Below are 25,766 nucleotides of genomic sequence, written 5' to 3' on the forward strand. Positions count from 1 at the left end.
GAGATAAAAAAGTGGTGAATGTTTTTTTTTTTTTTTGCAGTGGCCCAAATAAATCTAATTCATAGTTCATTGTTGCCATTTGTGTTTTATGTATCTAGTGCTGTATATGCAGGTTGTTTATTGTTTTAATTTAATGCACTTGACCTAAGAATTCATATAATATTTCTTCATTTTAGATTGATTCCAATGTGATAAGCGTCAGATAAAAGAATATCTGCCATCATTTGGTGATCGACTGGCTGTTTTTGGATACTGCAGACGGAAGGAAAATAGTTGCATGTCAAAGATTTTTTGAGCGACTCAGAGGAAAGCTTGCAAGAAACAAAGCTAATCATGAGAGAGCATGTCAAAGCCCTCCAAAGGATGCTAAGAAGAATCAAAGAAAAATTGAGCTGGGATGGATGCATTTCAGAGAAGGGGATTTTGTGCAGCAAAAAGGGTGGGGGAGAAAAGAGTAAAAAAAAAAAAAATCTTGATTGAAAAGGCTGTGCAGCTGTTTTTTCCAGGTGGAAAAAATGCAGAGAGGAGCGTTACTGATTTTGACATTGATTTAACTGACTTTCAGCAGCATTCATTAGAGGATAGTATCACAGGCGGGGGAACTCTATGCACCTGTACTTCTGGAGCAACCTTGAGTATGTGAACAGCGACAGTGAAAGTAACTTTGGTTACCTCGCTGAGAAGTAGGAGGTGTGCAGTGTGTCGCCTGCAGGATTTCATCTAACAGCTCACTGAGGCTGCTAAACAAAGCTGGAGACAGTATGTGGTCAGTGTTGAATGAATTATTTATAGTTCTGTATCACAAAGGCAGATTATTAGCTGATATAAAGCAAACTACAATGTGGAGCTAGACGGAGCACTGATGTAATATAATGAAACTATAACTGTCATAGCAGGACAGTGAAAGGGCAAATAATAGTAAAGTAATAATTAACTATTCCAGTGGTTTCAGTTCATGCAATAGATTTAGTTGACAGACAGTCCAAAGTTAAGGTGAGTGGGAGCGTTGTTCTAAATGCAAATGCAAAGGTTGCTGGGGGAGAATAAGGATAATACGACAATAAGGACACTAGCGTAGCTTTTCAAATATTGCAAATGTATGAATCGTGTTAATACTTACAAATAAAACAAAATGCGACAAGAAGAAAATAATTTCTGTATTCAACAGGAACAAAAAACACGCATCTGTATTTGGCCTTACTGAAATAGGAACAGTGACTCTTAATCAGCAGCTACAGTCTCTTCCTGGGAAGCTGGATACAATCCAAGTTTTCTCTAGCAAATGTAGGAAAAAAATTAGACAGAACTATTAATAACAAAAAATCAGATACACACTCTTTAGCCAAAGTTGGCAGTAATGCACATGATGTGCTGGATATCAACTCTACAAAAGGTGAGAGCAGAAATAGGAACGTTGAGGTATAGCCAGTGACTTGGATGAAGTAACTATAAAAGACCTTTGACTTTTTTAGTTTGCCAAGCAAAGTAAATCATTGCATGGAAATCCATATACTTATGTACTTAAATTCTTCCTGACTTGTTATAATGTTGCTATATAAGTAATAAAGTTGCTTTCCGAACCATGGTCACAGAAGCTGTATTCTCAGTTTGCAGTAACTGTCTTGCATTCAGGACTCGTCTGTTTCTCACGGTGAGTCCTGAAGCAATGCTGGTTCCTGTTCAATTCATCCTTAAAGGGAAGTGAAGAGTTGCTTCAGTCGCACTTTGTTTTTCTTTTCATGCAGACGGCACTGACTGCACATACATTTGCACCACGAGCCACTCAACTGAGCAGTCGTTTTCAGCGGAAATGGGCCATGAGGAGTTTGATGGTGGGAAAGCAGTGGCTTGTGTGATCCTGGGCCTGTCCTTCCTGGTAGGAGTTCCGGGGAACCTGCTGGTGATCTGGACTATCCTGAGACACGTCAAGCAGCGCTCCCACACTGTTGTGCTCATCCTGCACCTGGCTGCTGCTGACCTGCTGGTCCTCATCACCTTGCCGTTATGGATCTATTCCCTGGTACACACCTGGGTATTTGGAAAGGCCTTCTGCAAGGCCTTGGTGTACATTATCAATGTGTGCATGTTCAGCAGCATTTTCTTGATCACACTCATGAGTGTTGAACGCTTTTTAGCCATCTGTCATCCATTTGTGATGATGCGCTGGAAGACCAAGAGCATTATGAACAGATGTCTCGTACTTTTGTGGTTCCTTGCTTTGCTTCTAGGACTGCCTGCTTTACTGACCCAACCTTTGGATGAAAGTGAAGAATCTGAGCTGTGTTTTATCAAAGAATTCAGCTCTGTGACTCAAGCAATCATCTTGTTATGTCTGGAGACCTTGGGAGGCTTTATAGTTCCTTTTATCATTATCAGTATCTGTTACTGTCTAGTAGCTGCCCAGCTCAGGAAAATGAGTTTCAACTCCAAACAGAAATCCATAGTTCTTGTGCACACTGTGGTGATAGCCTTCACACTGTGCTGGTTGCCTTACCATATCATCAACATAACCGATCTGGTTTGCGTCCTAGCAGGCACAGAACATGAATGCGTGCCAGAGAGTATTGTCTTCAGCTCTGGTGCCCTTGTTTTCATCAGCAGTTCAGTGAATCCTGTGTTGTACGCCCTCTTTGCTAGGAACTTACGAGGGAGTCTCGAGGAGTCCCGACTGGTCAGGCTGTTCCTGGAAATGGTAACTCAAACTAACAAACTCAGGGAGCTGGTAGTACAGCAGCAGAATGGCCAGAGGGCAGCAAATACACAGTTAGAGCCGCTGTCTGACTCTGTGTGAAAAAAGACTGAATACTTGAAACTGTGATGACAGGAAAACATAACACTTGTCTGCTGCAGTTAATTAAGGGACTATACTTTATTGTGAAAGCCTATGATCTAAGATTTTGAAAGCCTGTAATATAGTGCTGATAAGGGTTATGTGTTGAGTCATATCATACCACACATACCACACCTATTACATTTCACGGATGTCATTGCAAGAGAACACATGACTCCAATCTCTATGTGGTTCTTAATTTGAATGATCACAAAATGCTGTGTAGGTTCAAAGTTTGAAACATGATTATCCACAGTGTGATTAGCCAGGTTTTGTTTCACATTTACCTTTTTCATTCTGTCAGTAGATTTTTCTTTTAGTCATTTGAAAATCTTTTCTCAGCCACTTGGACCACATGTTTCTTTTTATACCCCAATCCATAACCAGAGGTGAAAAATGGACTTATGACAGATGCATGAATCACCTCCATGTGTCTCAAATAGTGCTGTGAGGAAACCCCTTTCCTGTGCAGTCTATTCTTAAAGGGAAGTGAAGATTTGCTTGTGCAGCACTTTGTTTTTCTTTTCATGCAGACACCACTGTCAGCACATACACTTGCACCATGAACCACTCGACTGAGCTGTCTCCTTCAGAGGAAATGGCCCCTGAGGAGTTTGATGGTGGGACAGTGGTGACTTGTGTGATCCTGGGCCTGTCTTTCCTGGTAGGAGCTCCTGGGAACTTGTTTGTGATCTGGACAATCCTGAGACATGTCAAGCAGCGCTCCCACACTGTTCTGCTCATCCTCCACCTGGCTGCTGCTGACCTGCTGGTCCTCATCACCTTGCCGCTATGGATCTATTCCCTGGCCCAGTCTTGGGTGTTTGGAGAGGCCTCCTGCAAAGCCATAGTGTACGTGATCAACGCCTGCATGTATAGCAGCGTTTTCCTCATCACCCTGATGAGTGTGGAACGCTTTGTGGCCGTGCGATACCCCTATGCCTCAGCCGTCTGGAAGAGTAAAAAAGCTCTAAATAAAGTTCTGCTGGTTCTGTGGACTGCAGCGTTCCTGTTCAGCATACCTGTCATCCCAACTCAGGTTGTAGGGACGGAGTCTGATGAAGAGCACTGTCTGTATCGGGAGTACACTTCTGTGACCCAGGAGCTGGTGTGTGTGCTGTTAGAGACACTGGTGGGCTACATATTACCCTTCTCCATCCTCGTGGTTTGCTATGGCTGCCTGTGCAGTCGGATTACTCAGATGACCTTCAAGTCCAGGCGCAAGTCTACAGTCCTGATCGCCAGTGTAGTGATTGTGTTTGCCATTTGTTGGACGCCTCATCACATAGGAAACATCCTCTCACTCATCATCCTGGCCATAGAAAAATACTTTCCCAATGGAGCAGATAATCTGGAGAGTGCCAGGAGCACCATGGTCTTCATCGCTGGAGGTATGGTCTTCGTCAGCAGCACTGTTAACCCCATCCTCTACATGTTTGCGGCTCACTCCTTCAGGAGCTCCCTGCGTGACACCGGCATCCAGAAGCTCTTCCGCCACATCTCCAGCACCTCTCCAGGTGAAGGCAATAGAGAGGTGTCCTTTGTGTCTAAGCGACACAGCAATCAGACCATCAGTTCTCAGTGTGTGTCTGAGTCAAAAGACCAAATGGACATATTAATAAAAATGTGTGAAAATAAACCATCCTGATATTGAAAATGTATGGTGTTTGTGCTGCGTGTCTCTTTATATATATTCTTATGTATACTTTTTCAAATGAATGAAAATTTGCCTGAAATGAATTTATAAAATTACAACACAGATGAACAGGAAGTCATTTTTCTGTGCGATACATTTCTAACTCTGTAAATAACCTGTTTTACATGTTTTTATTATGTTGAACATATATTTATAAATATGTTATATATTACGTACTTGGATGTATTCCATGTTACTCATAAATAGTACAATAAATAATTCTACATGTATATAAGACATGTGTCAATATTATTATTATTAATACGTTTTTTTTATTTTGTTAAATTAAATTGTATTTATTATTTTATTGATTGTTTAGAACGCTTTTAAGTAAGTTTGAGAACATGATTAGACAAAGCACAGTAGTATTTCATCTAATTCTGCAGTTGTCAGTTATTTTAACATTTAACATCTCACAATCACAATTCACAATCTTTTATCGTTTATTCTTAGTTTTTTATCTCTCAGAGTATAAGTTCTTCACTCTTGACAAACTAGCTAACAGTTGTATCCCACTATAGACAGCAGTCATACTTTCAACTTCCTCTTGATGAAAAGATTGCAAAATGAAAAACTGCATGTTCCCTTTGTTGAGCAGTAAAAAAGCGGAATCATGTCTTAATGTTGCTTACAGTCTTAACAAACCCAAACCCGCACTTTTAAGTGAGAGAGTTCAGCGTCAGCCTCTTTATTGAATTTTCTAAATGCATGTGTCTGTTAGAAATATATAATATACTCTCATCATAGCATAAGTTTGTTGCCATGTCTCCACAAAATTCTGTCTCTCCAACTGACACAGCCAGTAGATGGCAGTGGAGCTGTGTTTTTAATAATTTAGTTTTGACATCATTTCAGAGTAGATTAATAATAATATTTTTATTTCACTATCCCAGTGGTGTCCAGGCTTTTCCGATTGGATGACCAAAACTAAAACTAAATGGCGGGCCACGGGCCAAAAGCCAACACCTATTGAGTTGTATATTGTTATGTGGTTGTTAGGGTTAGTTCCCTTATTAACTGACTGACTTTCTGCGTGGTGTCACTCTTCCCATTGTTGCTCGGATTATGAAATAAATAAAACGGCATTAACAGCAATTCATAGTATCATTTTTTTTTAAAGTTTTGATTTTTTTTTCTTTAGAGACATCTGGCAGGCCAGATGTCCTCACATGAAGCCCTACTTTGGGACTATCCCATTGTATGTTTTTTTTTTTTATCATCTAACCAAGGAATGGTCATGATGATATTCTCTCAAAAAAGTTTAAAATATTTTGAAGAATTGACTTTCCATACTGATGATTTCCCCATACAGTGTTATCTGTATGTAGCATCAAATGCTATGAGATCATTGAGAGATAATGATTTGAAGTGAGGGTTGAATGAAATCACTGTGACAGTGCTCGTCACCTCTTTGGAGCCTTTGAATATTACTGAGTCAGGATTATTTGAACTGTACCAGTGGAAAATTACAGAGAGCAAAGGGTGTGACAAAAAACATATGTGTGAGACGAGATCTCACAAGAAAACAACACTGACCCTGAGACACACTCGACCTTTTCTCACAGAGGAAGCAGCGTGTATAAACAGACAACAACTGCAGTGTGTCTCTAATGTACCCATCCCCATAGTCCTACAAAAAGTCCATACTGTATTATTTTGATTGGTTTTGTTAAATAATGCATAATTAGCTACTAAGGTGGAAAATAATCAACCAATCCAATCAGATTACTGTTATCTCTTTAAATGTAACCCATACTTTCCCCAGCTAAAAGTACACAACAGGACAGGATCTGCCAACCACACAACTGAGCCATGAATCTTGGCTATCAATAAAGTTCACTGCTAAGTGTAACACCTCACACCACCTGATACTACCACTGACACAGAAGCAAAGTTACTTTCTGGGTACGGCAGTGGCTCGTACAGGTTGCTGTATAAATTGTACTTTCCCCCCCTCTTTTTTTTTTTAACAATCACACCTGCTGAAAAGAAAGACTTAACTTGTCATTTTGTACCACAGACAAGACAACATGTATAAGCATGCCTATGTGATGTCTTGAAGATAAATGTTCTTTGAAAATACTGTTGTGGGGGAATAATATTACTTTGTGTTTAGGATTTCAGATGAAGTGTTTCCCAGTGTGTCCCTCAACTAATCAGACTGGTTCAGCTGGAAAGAATGATTCAACATGAGGAAAGAGACACTGGGAATTTACTCTTTAGATTGGGGGATTTAATGAGTGAAAGGAGATGAAGAGACAAAAAAGCCCCACATTTACTATAGTCTGCTGGCCCATAGCGAGCAGAGATGGGATTGCCAGGAGCAACAAAACATGGCATTCTGGGAACGGAGCCAAAGACTAGTGAAAACTCCAGCAGACCAGTAAGGACCAGTGAAGTTATTGAAAATGTTGCTCCTTTGAAGTGGCATTTTATTTTCAATATGAAAGCTTCTCCTAGATGAAAATAAAACCAAAAGAGTGTGAGAGACATGTGACCAGAAAAAGAAAAACATACTGTGCAGTGACAACAGTGAGTGTGAAATGACACAGCAGCCTGGAGTTTTAGAGGAATGCATAAGGATCACTAGTTGAAAACATGTAAAAACAATAAATTAGATCACTGGTTCCCAACCTGGGGGTCCCGACCCCAGCAAGGGGTAACCAAACCTCCATGTGGGGTAAGTGAACTTATTTTAAAAAATATACTACACGCATATTTCAGCATTTAGTTCACTAATGTAAAGAAAATTAAGATTTTTAAAGTTTGGATTACCATTTAAGATTAAAAAATATCTTACAGGACAAGGACACAGTGAAGACCTGAACACGAGCTATATTTACAGAACCTTCACTCTCTGCTAAACAACAGTACGCAGTTCAAACAACCGAAGACCTAATAGAACAATGGGAACAGGAAATAATCTGCTCAGGATTCCTTCAAATACCTAGTTATACACCAACGTCCTGCAGTTATTGCATTCACTATTTGGATTAATTGTACAGTTGATCAATTCTGTACTGCTACTGTCATGCACTAAATATTTAAAAGCCATACAATCTGTCACTTAGTCAGGGGTCATCAGTTCACTCAATGATAGAAAACAGGTCTCCTAAGAAACAAGGTTGGAAAACAATTGTTTATTTGTTCTCTGTGTGTATTTGTTTCTCTTTCTTTCCTCCCTTCCTTCTTTTTTCCGACCTTCCTGTATTACCTTCTACCTAGTACTGCCTTACATAAACAAACATTACCAAGTAAATGTAAATTAGGGCAAATCATCCTGATGATGGTCATTGTAGCAATCATCCAAAGTTTACAACTTCAAACTCTCTCGTGAATATTGGCCTTACAGTACGTAAAGTAGGTGTGTAGTTTTTCATATGCGTATCATCTGTAGAAACTTAAAGAGGAAGCGCAACATTGAATACGCCACATGGTAGAATCAGTGTATGGGCTACAAAATTTTATTTTAATGTTGGATCCAGATTGATACCAACTCCCACAACATGTCTTCTAATAGACCTCTGATGTGGCCTGACTGTTATAGATCCAACAAGAAGTCCTGTCAATACTCTGTACAAGTTATTCAGCGCTTACCCACAGTGAGGCAATGACCATCATACGAATTTCTAGGCTAAACTACTTCTTATGCAAGGACAGGGACGAAAAGCAGACAGAGGAAACACATAACAATGTTGTTTGAGGATATACATATAATACAGGCCTTCTATCTAGACAGGCCTACTAGATACTTTCATCCTTTAAATAATAAACCTTTCAAGGCACAAACACACTTCAAACATTCAGAAGTTTCCCTGCAGTTTGAGTACCTTGGTGTCTGTTGTACGTGTGGCTGTACAGTTCATTAACTCTCCACTATCAACGTGAAACAGCAGCAGGCTGATATATGCCTCATGGAGGTATGACAGCCCTGTTTTGCCGGACTACTTCCTGATTCAACAGAGCCAAACCAATGAGATAACAGCACTCACCCCAGCGTCCCGCCCTCACCTTTCCAAACTAGCCAATAGACGACGCCTTTGGGACTCTGCTCGTGCAGAGGCCGAGCCACACAGGTAACTCAGAAAAAAATAGAAAGGAGAGGGAGAAAAAAAATCCAGGGCTTGTTATGGAGTTCGTGTGAACGAAACACGGATTTCCACCCTTCTCTACCAGTTAAACCAGTATCTCTGGATAGAGCACACTCAAGTACTTCAACAGGTAGAGTCTCTGACCGCAAACTCTTCCGTGGCTCCTCTGAAAATAATCTCCCCCTTTTTTTTTCTCTCTCCGTTTACCTCAATTGAGTTTCCAGCGCTTTTGTTCGCTCTTCTTATCACTTGGAAAAAGGTGAACCCTCGTGTTATTTTTTTATTTTAATCTTTGCTTTAATTGTAGTTTTTACCCTTGTGGTCCCTGATGGCTTCGCACAGTGATACTCTGGTGGTGTTCTTTGGGGCAACAGCTGGTGCAAATGGGGGTAAACTGGGTTCGGATGAGAGGGAAATAATTCTCTTGGTGTGGCAAATTGTGGATCTACATGAGAAAAAGGTACGGACCTTTCTGACCCGTTCGTTCGTTGTACGGTTTCTTATGTACCCAGAGTGTTTGTGGCATAGTGTCTACCTGTAGTGGAAAAGTTTGTTTGGCATTTAAAATCAACACGGTGTGCTCTCTGAAACCGTCTGTAGCCTGCTAGCTACATCAATTCGCTGTCCAGCGCGTCTCGTTAGCTCACCTTTTTTTTTTTTACACAGGTGTGCGACTAACATTTAACAAGCAGGTGAGAGAGTGTAATTTCACCTAATGGAGATAGCACACCGTATTGGTTTAGCATGTCAGCATCTACAATATAAACAACGCTTTATTGACAATTAAGTGCCAACTACATTGTCAATTTGTTTGTTTGACTTTTTTTTTTTTTTTTTTTTTTTCTCGTTGTAAGAGTTCATTTCCTGTTTGTGGGGGCTATAGCCTGTAATTTGCCATCAATTAGCATGTTTTTATTAGTTGTTTTTTTTGCCGCTGTATTCTGCGCCATGAAACCCTGAATCCCTTCACAGGTTGGGAAGCTTCAGAGATGTCTTGTCAAGCCAGACACTTTGGAGCTGACAGACCAGTGTAAAGAGGAGACAGGACTGACTCTGGACGAGGTCGTCAAAGCTGAGCCCCTGGATAAAGTTCTGCAGCAGGTGAGTCTTAAATGTGAGAGGCATTTCAGTCTCCCAGGAGGAACATTTAAATCCTTTTCAGTCTAATATAGCGCCTTAAAAGTATCTCACTGGTGTGCTTTATCTATACAGTGTGAAAACCACAGCAACAGCTCGTAAGGTCTCTTTGAGAATTGGTTTGCGAGAAGTAATTTAAACCAACTGACAGTTTTTGCCTGCAGCGAGATGAGACGTGACAAGCCTGACTCAGTATTAAGAGCTCTGTAAGTTAATGTGAGGAGTGTCAAATTTCTCTGATGACCTTTTTAGAAAAATGGTCTTCCACCTGGTTGAGATATGCCATTGGTTTGGCCCTGACAGTTAAACTCTGCTGACAGTTTGTAGGAGCTTAGGGGCTAGGATAGGCAGGGCCCGAGGCATCTGGAGATAAGGAGTCGTCACAGGTCTAGTCTTGTCTCAGCCTGATGCGTGCTGCAGACATCTGGAAGGCGGAATGTTTACCTGGGACCGCACCTCTGTTTTTAGGCTGCAGGACAGACAGGAGGGGAGGCTTTCAGATCTTGGGCTTCATCCTCAGCAGTCGGTTACGGCACCTCTTTGTAACCACGGTTTGCTTTCTGGTTCCTCCCTGTGAGGAGGTGTGCTCATGTTGCCAAACAGCACAACCACCATTTACAAGAAATGTTTGTGTGCACCTTTCCCACACCTCCAATATTTGGTAGTTCGTTCTCATTATCATGCTGGAACATTGTGTTTGGATTGATATTAGTGCTGCAGTGGCCCGAATGCTGTGCATGAACAAGCAGTTTGGTTTGGGTACTAATCAACTAAAAATGGAGTTTGCTTTCTTAAAATTCTTTCTTTGGCTTTATAGCAATGATGCTGTTGGCACGCAAAGCATAGCCTAAGCCAGTCAAATTTTTATGGGAGTTTGGTCTAAATGTGGAGGCCATTTGTGCCTCATACAGACCTGGTAAGACTTCAGCTCCACTGTAGGTTAGTTTGTGTGCTGAACCTTCAAACATTAACCCAAGCAATCAGTTCGTTCTTTTCATACCTTTGTCTCACCGGTTACTTTCTCTCGGTGTTGGTCATTCTAAGATTAGTTTTATCCTTGTTGACAGAGGAATGAAAAGAGAGAGACATTTTTCTAGTTAGTGCTGTATAGAACTGCAGTTTAGAAGCATGTAGTTCACAGTTGTTCAGATGGAGTAGCCTATTCCAACTCATTCAACGATAGAGGGAAACAAGCAGCTGACTCTTCTTGGTGGGCTTGTCACATTGACCTGTGTGGGTTAGAGCCCCCAAGGACATCTGTTGGTTTTCTTTGAAAGATTTATTAAGCTAGAGAAGGCTGGAAAGGTTAGCAGTCCAATTAATAACATTGTGAGTGCATAATATTTCATTTTATGAATGACACATGCACTTGAGTCTGCAAGTACATATGTATTTTACGTGTTGGTGCAGTCAATTGTCCTACTGACATGTTTTGCATAATGCTTTTCCTTACTCACAAACTGATCCACAGTAAAATTTGAGCGTGTACACACTGCATATTTATGAAATGCTGTACATTTGAAGTCGGAGAATCAGAATCAGAAATACTTTAATAATCCCAGGGGGTAATTACTTATAGACATGAGCATGTGTTCATCGTCATCCCCTTTTTTTGCCATAAATTATTAAGTCTTTATAAGTTATAAAGATCACACATTATATTGTCTGCAGGGATATTTATCAGAAGCTCTAAAACTTTTAATGTAATCATTACAGATCAGAAATCTTGAAGAATAAATTAAACTGTGAATGCGAAATAACATGGGAGGGATGAGTATATTTATGTGTAAAATGATGACTAAAGGACATGCTCGTACTCGAGCATGTGTCACTGTAGCTGTGAGCCTTATCTCACATTATTGTGCGTGTGTGTAACATCTGCAGTTCGGTGTGGCTCCTGGGAGCGGGCTGACGACTGGTTTAGCTGTAGTTGGGCTGTTGCTGACTGTACAGGTTTAGCTTTAGTCTGGGACATTGACAGCATGTCACAGCCTGTGTGTTGTGATGTGATACCTCACACACCTTGTTGTTGTTGTCGTTGTGAAATTGAAACATTGCATCCTCTTACTCACTATGTAATTATTTTTTAACAGTTTTAGACCGCAGCGAGAAATGCTGATTAGTGGCTTAGTTACTGATATTTGGTATTTGCTTACAAAGGCAACCATATTGTGACATGGTAAACATGATTAATCATAAAGAGTGATTCTGACAAACAGGATTTTAACACTATAATACACATAATGATGACACATAAAAATCTGATTTGTGTGAACGGAAAAGGAAACTTTTTTTGATGTTTACTTTTGTGTACTGTTGTTACAATGACTCGATTATGTCCACATAAGAGTTGTGAAAGAAGGCAAATTAGTGGGAGATATCAGACTATGACAGGAAATTGGAAAATGTACTGCACTGCAATAACCAGATTGTTTGCTCTAATGTCTAACTTAACTTTGCAAGTGTATTAAAGATGAATGTTATGTTAGAAAACATTGTAGTATACCGTAGGTGACAGTGAAGCTTAAAGAGACTGATGGTGCACTGAGTGAGCAGAACTATTTGTGAATTTTACACACACTGGTTACTTATTGTGTTTAGTTTTAGACATATTGATTCCAGTTGGGAATCACAGCTATTATCTTTCTATCCACTGTCACATGGTCAAGGGAGATGATTTCTTCAGCTGTAAAAACACAATGTTTCTTAATCCTGAGTAAAAAGAAAAGTAAAAAGAAAAAGGTGGATTTGTCATTTACACAATGATTATGAAATTGGGTTGATAGAGAAAAACAGCAATAGTTACTAATGATATAGTTCAGCTCCCTGAAATACCTCTTTTTTTTTTTTAGCTATATTGATTCTAGCTCAGTCAGAAGTGATCATTCTGGCTGCAAGCAGCGTATAACTCATGTGTCATGAGATGTGATGTCGCCTGTGTTTTAGCTTTAAGTGCCTTAAACTGTTACCTCAGGGACTGCCCTGACACTCCCTGCAGCTCTTATCGGAGTTTGTTTCAGCCACCACCACCCTACCTCACCTCTGCATACAAACGGTCTGGCTACACAGGAGAGTAAACGCTGATAGGACCATGTTCAAAGGCCACTTCCTCCCCCTCATCGGTCAAAACGCCTTTCACTGGGTAGAGTGAAACGGAAAGTCTGTTTAAAGTCCCCCTCCACTCAAAAATATGTTTTTTTCCTTGTTCTTACAGTTGGATGTTTGAGCTTCCCTGTGCAGAATGATGTATGAGCAGAGTTTGACACTAGAAGGATGTTTTCACATTCATCGGCTGAAAGTGGAAAGTTTCTCCGTGCTCACTGAAAATCTGATTTCAAGGGGCGGAGCCTACCAGCATGATTTGTGACATCACAAATAGTTTGGAAGTCAGTCCTGGTCCAGTATGCAGTTTATAAAAGTGTGATGTAGAAACTGGAAGCCTCCAGTGCACGTACACTGAGAATGGACTCTACAGTGAAGTAGGAGAGATCCAGGCAGGAAAATCTTACAAATTAAAAAAAACACAGATTCTGGTATTTTAGATTTTTTTAGCAGATGCCTTTTTAAGGATTTTAATGTGGTTATACTTATTTTATATGTGGAAAACATATCAGACAGATATTATCCAGCAGAACTGGAGGAGGTATTTGTGTCCATAGCATTTGTGAGTCATTAAATAAAATAAAAAGTTAATGATAGTTACAAATAGTAAGATGACATTATCATACAGAAAGTGGGTTATCACATCATCACTGCAAATAAGGATCTAATTTTTGACAGCAGAACCAAGTGTCCCAGTATATGTTATTGGTTCATATGGGCCTATCGTAGATATTGGTATCGGCGTAAATGTTTTCCGATATGCCAATTTGTGGAAAGATTTTACAGCATATAATGCACTACATAATACTTAATAATACTGAGCATACATTACCTATGTTTATTTAGTTATTTGTTTTATTTGTATTTATTATTTATTTATTCGTGTTCATTTCAAGAATGGATTGACAATGTTAAATCATAACATGTTAAAGAATGTTTAACTTTAATATTATTTAATAAACTTATTGTGTAATAGTGAAGTCATATCGGAGCAAAATTGCTTATCAGGTCACATGGGAAAGGTCTGTTGTCATTCCAGCTCGAAACTTATTGGCCGCCATGTTGGTAATTGGTGAATTTCCCCCTCTAAAATCAGTATTGGTCTCAAAAAATCCATATTAGTTGGGGCTCTATTTAAGTAGTGTTTTAAGAGTTCTTTCACGTAAATGGCTATTTACTATTATACATAGATCATGCTCATTGAAAGTAAAATGTAGTTAATTTAAGGTGGAAGCACTCTGTTATGTTTGAGTTTGGCTCAGTAGTCCGTATGTCTTTGCCTGTCTGTTGTCAGTGCGAGATTTGTCTTCTGTTCAGCTTGTTTGTTCAATTTAAACTGTGGTTTTTGACATAGAGGAGAAAGGGAGAGGGTGTGCCTCCACATCTTCTAAAACATTTGCTTTTCTCTCAGTAATCCGGTTTTAGTAATTGGCCAAGGTGGAGCTGCATGCGCAGCTTTGAGCAAACATTAGTCCTGTTGTCACCGTAAACATGAATAGTTCTTTAAAATGTGCCACTAAATTATTCTGCAGAATTATTTATAGTATCATAGTTTTTGGATTTTGTGTTTACTGTTAGAATAATGAATGTGGCAAGTGTTAAGCTGGATTAAATAAGGTACCTGATTTTTTTTTTTTTTTGTAAATTGGTATTGTGGTGCTTTCAGCACATGGGACTGAGAAAAAACAAAACACAGTAAAGACTGCACAGGTGAATTCTGTACATTCAATGGATGAAGTATTGACTTCTAATTCCACATTTGTGTCTCTTTTACTTCTTGTTTGCTACTTATTTTGGCAATTACAACTCCACCAGTGGATGTTGTTTTAAAGGCTTTAATACAACGTGTGCTGTTGAGGTGGTACCAGTGTGATATTTAAATTGACCCTAACTTAAATCAAACAATGGAGGGGCCGATAGATGGAATGTTGCCAAGATGTCCCAAGAGTTAATTCTATTATTTTATATCGTGAGTATGATGATAAACATTTTGACTAAAGATGGTTTTCATATTTGTTATTCATCACTGGCAAAGTGCCCTTAAATAGATCTGTCCTCGGTGTACATATTTTTCTATACTCCACATATAGTTTAGAATAATGTTGTTGTTACATGTTGAGCACATGGTACATCCATTTATCAGAATGTACCTGTTGACCAGCTGTTTTCACATAACCCTTATATCTGGATCCAGGTCACCAACATCACCAACATTGCTATTTACTTATTAAATAGCTGTGAGTGTGAGAGAGAGAGTGAATTTGTTTTCCCTAGTCTTGAACGAGTGTTGTTGTAGGGGCAATTCCTGCTGTAGGCCAGGACATTTGTGCTTAATTTTCTGACTGCATAGTATATCCAACCAATGCTGCTGTCTGGCATCTAACTCTCACATGTTAGATCTTCCCACCTTTATGAACCTTTTCCATCTCATGTAATACACTCATAACTTTGTGGTGCTTTATCTAGATCTGTTGCAGCTTTTCTCTTCACCAGAGCCATAGCAACATTTTTGGCAATTGTACAAAGTCTTGAGCTTTAAAATAGTTTGATTATTTATGTTTGAATTTGAAGTGTAGCTCCTTTTTTCACATGACCTTGACACAGAATATTGCAGAAGCATTTACAGGATAAGGTGAAAAGGCTTAGATCAAAGGATGGTAATGACCATCTCACTATTACACAACAAAGCCTCACACAGTTAAGATTTTACAAAATGTATGGTTTTGAAAATAACTCTTTAAGTATATTTTATGTACATTCAGTGACCACCAGTGATCTTGAATAGGTCTGCTGGTGTTCATGGGCCCACTGAAAATACCCAAGCTTTTTTCAGATCTATGATTCTTTCAGGTTTCACTCCAGCCATTTGTTCCCTTGTCAGCAGCTGGTAGGCGTTGTCAAATAGTCCTGCTTTTCTCTCTAGCTGTTAAGGAGCAAGCCCTAACATGCACCTCTAATACTCTCTCACTGTCTGAAGATCTGTCACATATAGCCAGTGGCCGTGTGAAACTAGTCAGCACTGGGTTTTAGGTGGTCTCACACACAACTGTTTAATTTTGCACTTATAGAGGTGACTTTGAGGGTTCAGGGAAGAGGAAGGGAATAAACCTAATCTATGAATGGGCCAATGACGCAAGCAAAAGTTGGCCTCAGTCTTTCATGGGAAAATTGAACCCCAAGTAAATACAAGCAGCACTCAAGTCAGTATAACTTCAGAAAGGTTTCAAGATGTCAGTATTATGCAAAGTAATCTGCGTATGAGATACCACAATACCCTCGTTTATGGTCCCCACACCTGCTCCAAATACCCTATAAGAACAACTATGGCCTAAATTGATTGATGTCCAATGTCCAATCAAGAGGACAAAAAGCTGTGTTTTTTTTGTTTCAGTCTTGGTTGGGGTGGAAGAGAGAATAATTAAGAAGCGTAATTTACAAATTATTAGTCTCAGTATATTAAGTTTCAGAAGCCTAATTCCGTGCACATTAAGGTGGTTTAGATCATACCACATTTCATAATATCAACAATTAACTAACTCACAGTTGTATGTTTAAGTGTTACCGGTACAGCAGATCTCACTGAGAATCAACAACTTTCACTTGTTTTGTTTTGTTTTGTCTTGTCAGTTTGGTTGATTCCCAATGGCTCTCAAATCCCAGCACTGCCTGATCTAAAAATGTAAGCAGACGCTCTCGGCACAAAAGCTGAATACAGTATACGGCCCGCACAAAATGGCAAGGAGCCAAAGTAAATGAGTAGCTGGTAAAACATTTAGCAACCTATGAGTATGGGATATTTTTCCCACGATTTGGTTGATTAAACCAAAGGTCCATGCTGCTCTAAAACTGTGAGATGTTAAAGGTTTTAAGTTTTTGCTGATGTCTTAAGTGGCCAAAAATTACTTAACCTTGCTTTCAGCCCACAAAAGAAATGATTTAAATGTGTGCTTGAAGATGAATCATCTAAAATCATGAGAAAATGATGTAAAATATTCTCAGAAATGCAGTCATCTGACCTCACAAGTTATTTGCCTCATGTTGATATTGAATTGAAGGCCTCTGTTGACAGTGAAATGCTGCCAACAAACAGGTTGACACAACACGAGGAATGGGCTCATTGAATGTGGTAGTTATAAATAAACACATGCATATGTGGGAGTTGCTGGTATTTAGGACTGGGTGTTGAAGCCATTAGAATTTCTGTAAAGTGGAGACAGGCAGGTTGGACTTGTATGAGTTGTTTTTCCTCTTGGCTGTGACTGTTGGTCATGCTACAAACAAACTGTGATCCTTGTGATTAGTGGTGTGATCATTCCTCTCCTTTGTCTGCTCCCTCCCTTACTCGGCAAACACAGAAACCTGTTAGACAAGTCCTTGTTCCTAATGAGAAACAAACACACAGTCAAATGTCAAACAAGACGCCACCTTCACTTGTCCGCCTTTAGATCTGAGTGCACCTTGTAATTCTCACTTTCACAGCAGATACTTGAACCATGTTTTACTTATTAGGAAGTCACTTAATGTTTGTATATTAATGAGAGTGAATTAATCCCAAATAAATTACTTCGTTTTCTCTAAAGATACACATTTGTGGTATGTTCAGATTTGATATTGAAAGTCCTGCTTTCCTGTGATGGATACAAATTCTGAAATGTATACATTTTAATTTTCTTTTCTCCTTCCTGTGTTTTATTATGCAGTTCCAACAGTCAGTGTCATCAGAACTGAAATGCCTCGGCAGGAGCACTTACACACTTTGTGTCAACAGTCCCCTTGTCATCCGACAGGCCCTCCACCCCGAAGCTTCCAAAAAGGTAATAGTTCCCACTGTTATTTCTCAAAACTGCAGACACATGATTGCAGATCCAAATTGAAATATATTTCCAGTAGCATTTTATTCTTTTGCAAAACACTGTTTGGTATGTCGCAGAGTTTTATGATGGTAAAAAGAAAATTATGGTTGCTTTGTTAAAATAAAGAATGTTTTGAATATGTATTTTTCCTAGTTAATTTGAGGCTGTCGTTAAATGTGATAAGCCTTAAGGGTGGGATTTCTTTCCCTCATGAATGCAGGCATCAACCCTTATTAAGAAGTAATTCATTTCTGCTGTTTTCCTCCTTTTTGTGTTTCTGGTTATAACTCTGACTACTCATGATGTCAGCAAACCCTTTTCTTCTGAATTCTCTCTTTTTCATCTCTTTGTCCGTTAACTTCCTGGAGTATCCAATATCCATATCAGATTGCCATACTGTCATACTGAATCCTTTGTTTTTTTTGTCTTTTCCTTTTCAGAATCTTGTCCTTCCTGAATGTTTCTTCTCATTTGTGGACGTCAGGAAGGAGTTTCACAAATGCTGCCCCAATGCCGGCCCTGTGCAAAAGCTCGAACTCCCCTCCATGTTGGAATGTATCCTTTGCCTGCCTGTACACTAAAACTGTCTTTGTAGTGGCATCTTATTGATTCTCTGTGCTATATTTCAGGGAAGATACAAGGAAAAATGTTAATGTACACCAAGAACTGTATTTACACAGTATATAAACTTTTCTTTGCCAATTCAGTTTGGACTTAGTGATGTAAAAGGAAGCGGGCACAAAATCCTAACAGCTTGACACATCAACAAGCCGTACAAAGTCAAAATAATAGGTAGCTTGTCCTTAACTGTGTGTGCAGATGTTGGTCTTCCTGCTGTGTCAGAGCAGTTGATGGGCGTGAGGGAGGTGAGCAGTATGGTGCAGCTGACACTCTGCATCCTGGCAGAGCCCTACAGTAAGTAACTGCATCTAAAACAATCTGACATTGAACTAAAAGCTGAATGCCCACCAGCTCCCATGGTATTGCTAGTAGTTGACCATAAACTCTGACCTACCAGTGCAGAGAAGACAAAAAAAATACCAGGCCCATGTGAAGACCAGTAAAGTACCAGCACTTATATAAGTGTGTTCACCTACTTTGGCTTTGGCTACCTGATGGTTTGGGTTTATATAATCAGCATTGTGACTACATAACTGAAACCTTTCCGTTGTACCACAACCCGTCTTGATGTTAATTATTTGATGGAAACTAGAACAAAGCCCAAATGTTTACAAAAAGAATACTTTTACTTTAACTAGAAGGTGTGGTAGTTTGTTGATTGAGCAATGACTTAATTATATTAGCCAGAAAGGCTTATGTAATTAGTTGTATTAGTAGTACTTAGTTACTTTCTTATTTGGTGTTTTAAAGATATTAGAAATATTATTATTAATAAAAGGTGTCTTAAAAAGCAGCAAACCCTCTTATTCACCATCAGATGATTTACTGCAGTATGTATAAATGTAAGATGGCTCCAGATATGTTACAGTATAAATCAAAACTTTGATCTGATATCGTCTGACTTGACAGTGGCAGTCGCCTCTGGCTTTACCTTTTTAATAACAGCTAAGTATGTCTTTGGGTGTGATAGGTAACAGGAATGCAGAGTGCTTTAAACACATGCTGCCTGTCAGGGTGAACCTGTTCACTACAGAAAAGACAGAACATTGTTTTGGAACTTCAGGATCCAACAACGCATTCAATGATGCAATTTTATTTTTATTTTTAGATCACAAGTTCTCCTCTGTTGAAACAGTGAAGTACAAGTTTGATTCCGGCACATGGTATGTATGAACTTTATTTCACTCCATCTTTATGTAGGTTCTTCCACACCTCTTAGCCAACAGTGTTGTTTACAGACTGACAACCCCCCTCCAGACATACTCAAACCTCAGACCTCGGGGCCCTTAGCATTGATTACAGCAACAAGGAAACCACAAGTGTGTTATTAAAGCTGTCCAACTTTGCCATCAAGTGCTTACCTGGCTATCCAGTAGCAGAACACCAAATCCTGTCGCTCTCAGACAGTCAAAAGCCTATCACCTTGACAACCCCCTGACATTTAATCATGGGAGTGCGTTACTGTGTTAAGCACTTACTGTGAGTGGCCTCTGTCTACAGTCCATGGACAATTTGTTCAACTGTTACAAGAGCAGTGATGTTTTTTCTAAAAGCTATAGTCATCTTTAGGTATGCTTTTAATAATGTGTTCTTATTATTTTTCTTTTTTTTTTTTTGTTGTCTCCCTTTTCAGTAGTAAGACAGAGCCTGTGGACAGTGAGACAGTGATCAGAGCACGGGGGCTTCCATGGCAGTCCTCAGACCAAGACATTGCTCGCTTCTTTAAAGGCCTCAGTATTGCCAAGTATGTTGGACTTGAAATTCTAACAACCCCATTACTTGAATGAACTTCATTTAAACTTCTGCAGCAACATTTGTTAAGTGTATTTTTTAAACTTTCAGCATGTTAGTCTTAGGCTCTTTTGGGGTTTTCTGGGGTTTTTTTTTCAGCAGCTGGTGCTCTTACTTTTGCCATTGTGCCAGCAAAATCAGTGGTCAAAGTCATGGTTTTAAAGGCACTAAATATTTTTTGCACTGTAGGTTAGAATAGTCGGTGTGTTTACTTTTTCTATTGTATTCATGTAAAATTTTCATTTTATACTTATACATTATATTCGCTTTCTTGCCAAGATTTTGATAAGAAGATTTATACCAATCTAAGCTTGCAGTCAATAGCTTAGCATAAAGACTGGGAACGGGCAAATCTGAGAAAGTATTCATTAAGCGACTAGATCTTGCGTATCCTTATTGAACGCACCTCTGATAACAAAACTTCAAGTACCTGCTACTGTTTTATTCCTGACCGTTGCTCCGTATCATTAACTGTGTTCATGCAACTGTGTTTCAGGGGTGGCGTGGCATTGTGTCTTAACGCTCAGGGCAGGAGAAATGGCGAGGCCTTAGTTCGTTTCGTCAACTCAGAACACAGGGACCTGGCCCTGGAGCGCCACAAGCACCACATGGGCAGCCGCTACATCGAGGTTAGATACAGAATTAAATACTTATTGTTCAGTCATGTTGTAATTTTTTTTTTCTGTTTTTAAAATAAACTAAGCTGAACACATGACCCCCTTTAAGTCCTTAGGTAGTCAATATATGAAAGAGAAGGACAGACAAAAGTGCACAGCAACAACAATAGCAATAACTATACTAATAATAATAATAATAATGATAATAATAATAGCTTATCTTTTACTGATATCATTATTTTGTTTATTGGGGTAAAGATCTATCACTTGTCACTGTCAGTCTGAAGTTGTTCTTTATGGCTCTCTTTCCTCTTGTCTTCTCAGGTCTACAAGGCCACAGGAGAGGAATTCCTCAAGATTGCTGGAGGTCAGATTTCGTATTTTTTTCTTTTCTCTCCATGTTTGTAGGAATACTCGTGGTGAAAGGCTTTCTGTTAGTGTGACTTAGACTTCTATTTCATCGTTTTCCTGCATCTTTGAGGAAAAACAAGACCTTTCCACATCTGTTAAAGAACACGTCTTTAGAGACCGTAAAAGAAGGGTTCTCATTTGCGCTCTGGCGCTCTCTCCTATTACCTGTGTCTTTGCCTCATCCCAGTGACTCTCCAGCAGCTTATCTTGGACTAATGAAAGACCCTTTGTGAGGAGCTTCCCCCACAGCCCCCCGTCCCTTCCTCACCTCCTAGCCCCCAACCCAGGCCTTCAGAGGCCAGTTGGAGAGAAATTTCACTCTCGGCTAACAGCAGCTCACCTGTTCTGTTCAGCCTCGAGCGCCACTCCCCTGAGGGAGAGAACGCTGACGGCCGGTGAAAGGACTGGCTCAGTACTGGTACAAAGGAGGTGTGAAGAGACAAAGGCAGGGCCCGAGGCCTCTGGACCGTCGAGCAGCAGCCAGCAGTAACACAGGACAGAGATAGCAGACAAAGAAACACAGTCACTCAGAGCAGATAACTTACAGTGGCTGCCAGTCCGACTGTGGACTTTACTCAGATGAGTTAAGATCAGTACAGATTGACAGCACATTGGACTTTAAGCAAATAGTTCTTAAGCAGACAAGACACAGCTGCATTTATCAATAGAAATGAAAGTGGTTCACAGTAAACTTGTAATTTAATGTATAATCCAAATAATTTAATCATATCAGATTTTGGAAAATGAAATTTGATATTGTAGTTGTTTTAAATTGTTTTCACCTGTGTTTGCATGGTCATTTAAGTTAACATACCCTCTTAGTTTTTTGCTAGTTTAACGCCAAACTGATTCTCCTTGAATCTAGCAGAGTAAAGAGGGGCATGATTTTAACAAAGACAATACACCCGAAACCAAGTGTAGGTGATTGTGTAATGGTGGTGGGTGAATAAAGCTGTGTGAAAGTTCTGACATAGTTCAGCTGGATGTGCCTGTGCACACATCAGTGGGCAAAGACAATGTGAACTTTTTGGTTACAAACCAGACAGTCTGCCTCACGAACATCCTCCTTTTGATTTTGTCTCTGCTGCTTTGCTGCCCAGCACTAACTGATTCATTACTGTTTTCATAGTAGTTTCATGTTAAATATCATATCATATCTATAGTTTAACAAATAGGGTGCATAATTCTTATGGTGTAGAGTTCGTAGCTCAGAACAATCTGTAGCAGAGCCTGGCTGAGTGATGGAAGAAGTTGGGTTGAGAAAGGTTGGTAGGGTCAATACAATACCGATGTATCGTGGGATGAAGGAAAAAAAAAAGTGTCAACTGAAATTCTTGCATATTTTTTTTATTTGTATCGCTGTCTCTTCTCTCCAGGTGTATTAGGCCAGTTTGGGTAATATTGCAAATTAATTCAAATGATTCCTCTTGGATTTTGAGGATTGTTAAACCAATGTGATGAAATGTCTTGTCAGGTATTTAATTTGCTGGATTAGCACAACACAGGTACTGCTGCCTGGTGACTTTTACTACACTAGTTGTGTAGCTTTGGAATGGTAGTGTCAGTCGGTCGGCTCATTATTTACTTTGGTCCATTCATGGTTCCCAGACAATGAATCCTACTAACTTTGGTGATCCCCTGACCTTTTCTGTAGTACCACCATGAGGTTGAGTGAATTGTTTGTCAACTATCCAGTTTTTTTTCCAGGTCAAAATGAGCATTTTTCCAATACTTTTGTTTATGACCAAATAGCTGCAAATTCATGACATTCCCATTAGCCAGTGTTTAATGCTAATTAACGAACGTTAGCATGCTAACATGCTAAACTAAGATGCCGTACATGGTAAACATGGTAACATTGGTGTGTGTAATACCCACCAATCATCAGCATCTTGGCCTTGTCATTGTGAGCATTTTGTGGTGTTTAATTATGCCTGTCCTCTGACACCAGGTACATCTAACGAGGTGGCCCAGTTCCTGTCCAAAGAGAACCAGGTGATTATCCGTATGCGGGGGTTGCCGTTCACTGCCACCCCCCAGGAAGTGCTGTCCTTCCTTGGTCCCGAGAGCCCAGTTACAGATGGTGCTGAGGGCCTCCTCTTTGTCAAGTACCCTGATGGACGACCCACTGGCGATGCCTTTGTGCTCTTTTCTTGCGAAGAGTACGCCCAGAACGCCCTGAAGAAGCACAAGCAGATCTTGGGGAAGCGGTATATCGAGCTGTTTCGGAGTACTGCGGCTGAGGTGCAACAGGTAATGTTTTTTTTTTTTTGTCGTATGGACTAAAGGGATCTCTGAGCTGTGAGTTTTGTCATGACAGGAAAAAAACACATCATGTCAGATTCCACATTCTGGGAAAATGTGCTGACAAACTGCATCAAATTCAAAATAAATGTAAGAAATAAAGAAGCCAGTGGTGTTGTTAATATAAAGGCGTGTTTATTTGTATATTTCCAGAAACGTCTGTTTTAGACATTTGAGACTGGTCATAGGAATAGGGGAACTTGTGGTTTTCTATTTGAGACACAAACATGCCCATGTTTTTGTCTTGGCAGTAATTGGACTACTGTTTTACATAACATACTATTCAAGATAAATGTGTAGAAAAATTAATGAATTTAGTTTTCTTGAAATGAAGGCTCTTGAGAAAGCCTTTTTGTATTGCCAAGTTTCTGCGTGATACCAGTCCACATGCTGCCATCCACAGCATCTGCTTCCCCGTCAGAAATTTTTTCAAAGAACTGATGCCATGACAACCTAGAGAAGTGAGCAAACATCGAAAAATATGTCACAAAACAATCGAGACATCCAATAAATCAGATGATTGTGAAGTTTGCACAACTGAAAATAACAGTTATTGCACAATGTATATGTATGTTGCTTTCACCCTGAGAAACACTTTTGTCCTTCAGCTTGTTCCTGTTGGCTGTGACATGTTGATACCAAGTGAACATTTTCATTTTTTAAGTTTTTCTGTATTATTAAAGCTGTTTATTGACACTGGAGTTTTTCTGTTGAGAATGGTGTGAAATGAACAATAGCAGTAATGTCATTTTTGTATTGTCATCATACTTATTCTTCTGTCTTTTCCAGGTCCTGAACCGCTATATGTCCACGCCTCTGATCTCCACGCTGCCCCCTTCACCTATCGTGCCTGTTCCGGTCCTTGCCACGCCTCCCTTCCTTCCAGCAGCCAGCAGCACTCGCGACTGTGTCCGCCTCCGTGGCCTACCCTACACTGCCGGCATTGAAGATATCCTGGAGTTCATGGGAGAGCACACCGTTGACATCAAACCCCATGGAGTCCACATGGTCCTCAACCAACAGGTTAGACTGGTAGGGACTTGTGGGATCCGGCACATGTGTAAATGTAAAGCTGTATGTCTTAAAACCATGTTAAAAATCATCCATGTTCACCCGCAAGTATCAGAAATAACTATAGTAGAAGAAAACCTTACATGTCCCCAGTCTGAACTAAGTTCGCAAAGTATCTGAAGTAAATCTACATGATCATATTGTAGACCAAAAAGACCTTTTTAAAGTTAAAAAAACCAAAACAAATTTGGTTTTTCTTAAAATCTGATGCTGTACATGAATATAAAATTGAGTAGTGTGGTGCCAAATGTGTTTAGTATAATTATTTATATATATATATATATATATATATATATATATATATATATATATATATATATATATATATATATATATATATATATTTTTTTTTTTTTTTTTCATTAATTGCATCGTAAGAACTATTAAACTTTAACATCACCAAACTCTATCTATCACCAAGTTTTTTGCCAAATGCACATTTGCAGTAGACCGCCACATCCTTTGAATGTTATTGGTGGATTTTGCCTTTAATTTATTCTGTCTGTTTCTTTCTCTGTCCTCTCTGCAGGGTCGGCCCTCTGGTGATGCCTTCATCCAAATGAAATCATCTGACAAGGCATTTATGGTGGCCCAGAAGTGCCATAAAAAGACCATGAAGGACCGTTATGTGGAGGTGTTCCAGTGCTCCACAGAGGAGATGAGCATCGTGCTGATGGGAGGAACCCTGAACCGCAGCGGCCTCTCCCCTCCACCCTGCAAGCTACCCTGTAGGTGAACTCCACCAATTAAGCCTGCTTTCCTTTTGTGGGATTGGTCATGGTGGTATTTTTGATTAAACTGTCTGGATTTTTTTGGTATTATATAAAACTTTCTTTTTCCACTTGTTGGGACACTGATAAACTTGAACGAGTTAGGTAGGCATATTTGATGCCTGCAACACTGAACTCCATTTGCATTCAAGCAAACTTATCATATAATATCCTAGAAATGAAAAGCTGCATATCAAAATATTTGAATATGAATATTGAATGTGCCACACTGCTGGTATTTCTTTAGTAATAAACATACTATACAGCTACGTCTCTTCGTCTGAAACAGTGATGCCAGTTCAGACCAGACTGTATACAACTCTAACGGTGTACTTTGCTCTGTTATGGCTCATATCAGTCTGGTGCTGGAGATTAGATTGGGATTGGTAGCGACTAGAGGGGACATTCTGTGATTGTTACTGATGAACAAATGTTTACTCTTTTCATCTTCGGTTTTTGTGGTTTTGATTTT

The 25,766-nt window shown here is 39.6% G+C and overlaps 3 protein-coding genes across 9 annotated transcripts in view; all 3 read left to right on the top strand.

The window, feature by feature from the left end:
* Positions 1–580: 580 nt before the first annotated feature.
* Positions 581–3,055, top strand: LOC127352159 (leukotriene B4 receptor 1-like). 2 transcript variants are annotated; one of them, XM_051380337.1, is made up of 2 exons: positions 581–766; positions 1,746–3,055. In XM_051380337.1, the coding sequence occupies exon 2, from the start codon at positions 1,811–1,813 to the stop codon at positions 2,789–2,791; it is 981 nt and encodes a 326-aa protein (XP_051236297.1). In that variant the 5' UTR covers positions 581–766; positions 1,746–1,810; the 3' UTR covers positions 2,792–3,055. The 2 variants fall into 2 exon arrangements, with proteins under 2 accessions (XP_051236297.1, XP_051236296.1); XM_051380336.1 differs by lacking the exon at positions 581–766 and adding an exon at positions 1,540–1,651.
* Positions 3,056–3,249: 194 nt separating this feature from the next.
* Positions 3,250–4,761, top strand: si:dkey-148a17.6 (uncharacterized protein LOC108190685 homolog). Its single transcript, XM_051380335.1, has one exon. The coding sequence runs from the start codon at positions 3,393–3,395 to the stop codon at positions 4,476–4,478; it is 1,086 nt and encodes a 361-aa protein (XP_051236295.1). The 5' UTR covers positions 3,250–3,392; the 3' UTR covers positions 4,479–4,761.
* Positions 4,762–8,610: 3,849 nt separating this feature from the next.
* Positions 8,611–25,766, top strand: part of esrp2 (epithelial splicing regulatory protein 2) — a 54,480-nt gene continuing 37,324 nt past the window's right edge. For 3 of the 6 annotated variants that reach the window (XR_007881051.1, XM_051380331.1, XM_051380329.1), the window contains exons 1-12: positions 8,754–9,077; positions 9,590–9,718; positions 17,557–17,670; positions 18,150–18,264; positions 18,529–18,624; positions 19,439–19,493; positions 19,964–20,074; positions 20,618–20,750; positions 21,063–21,105; positions 23,101–23,402; positions 24,243–24,485; positions 25,054–25,252. Coding sequence is in view for 5 of the 6 variants with exons in the window: in XM_051380331.1 (XP_051236291.1) it covers positions 8,946–9,077; positions 9,590–9,718; positions 17,557–17,670; positions 18,150–18,264; positions 18,529–18,624; positions 19,439–19,493; positions 19,964–20,074; positions 20,618–20,750; positions 21,063–21,105; positions 23,101–23,402; positions 24,243–24,485; positions 25,054–25,252 (1,672 nt within the window). In the remaining variant the exon portion in view is untranslated. The other 3 variants (XM_051380332.1, XM_051380333.1, XM_051380330.1) reach the window with 2 other exon arrangements.

Source organism: Dicentrarchus labrax, unplaced genomic scaffold, assembly GCF_905237075.1.
Source record: "Dicentrarchus labrax unplaced genomic scaffold, dlabrax2021, whole genome shotgun sequence".
NCBI classification, from domain to species: domain Eukaryota; kingdom Metazoa; phylum Chordata; class Actinopteri; family Moronidae; genus Dicentrarchus; species Dicentrarchus labrax.

What these genes read in the sequence shown, in the direction of transcription:
- LOC127352159 (XM_051380337.1), top strand. Translation starts at nt 1,811, where the DNA reads ATGGGCCATGAGGAGTTTGATGGTGGGAAAGCAGTGGCTTGTGTGATC.
- si:dkey-148a17.6 (XM_051380335.1), top strand. Translation starts at nt 3,393, where the DNA reads ATGAACCACTCGACTGAGCTGTCTCCTTCAGAGGAAATGGCCCCTGAG.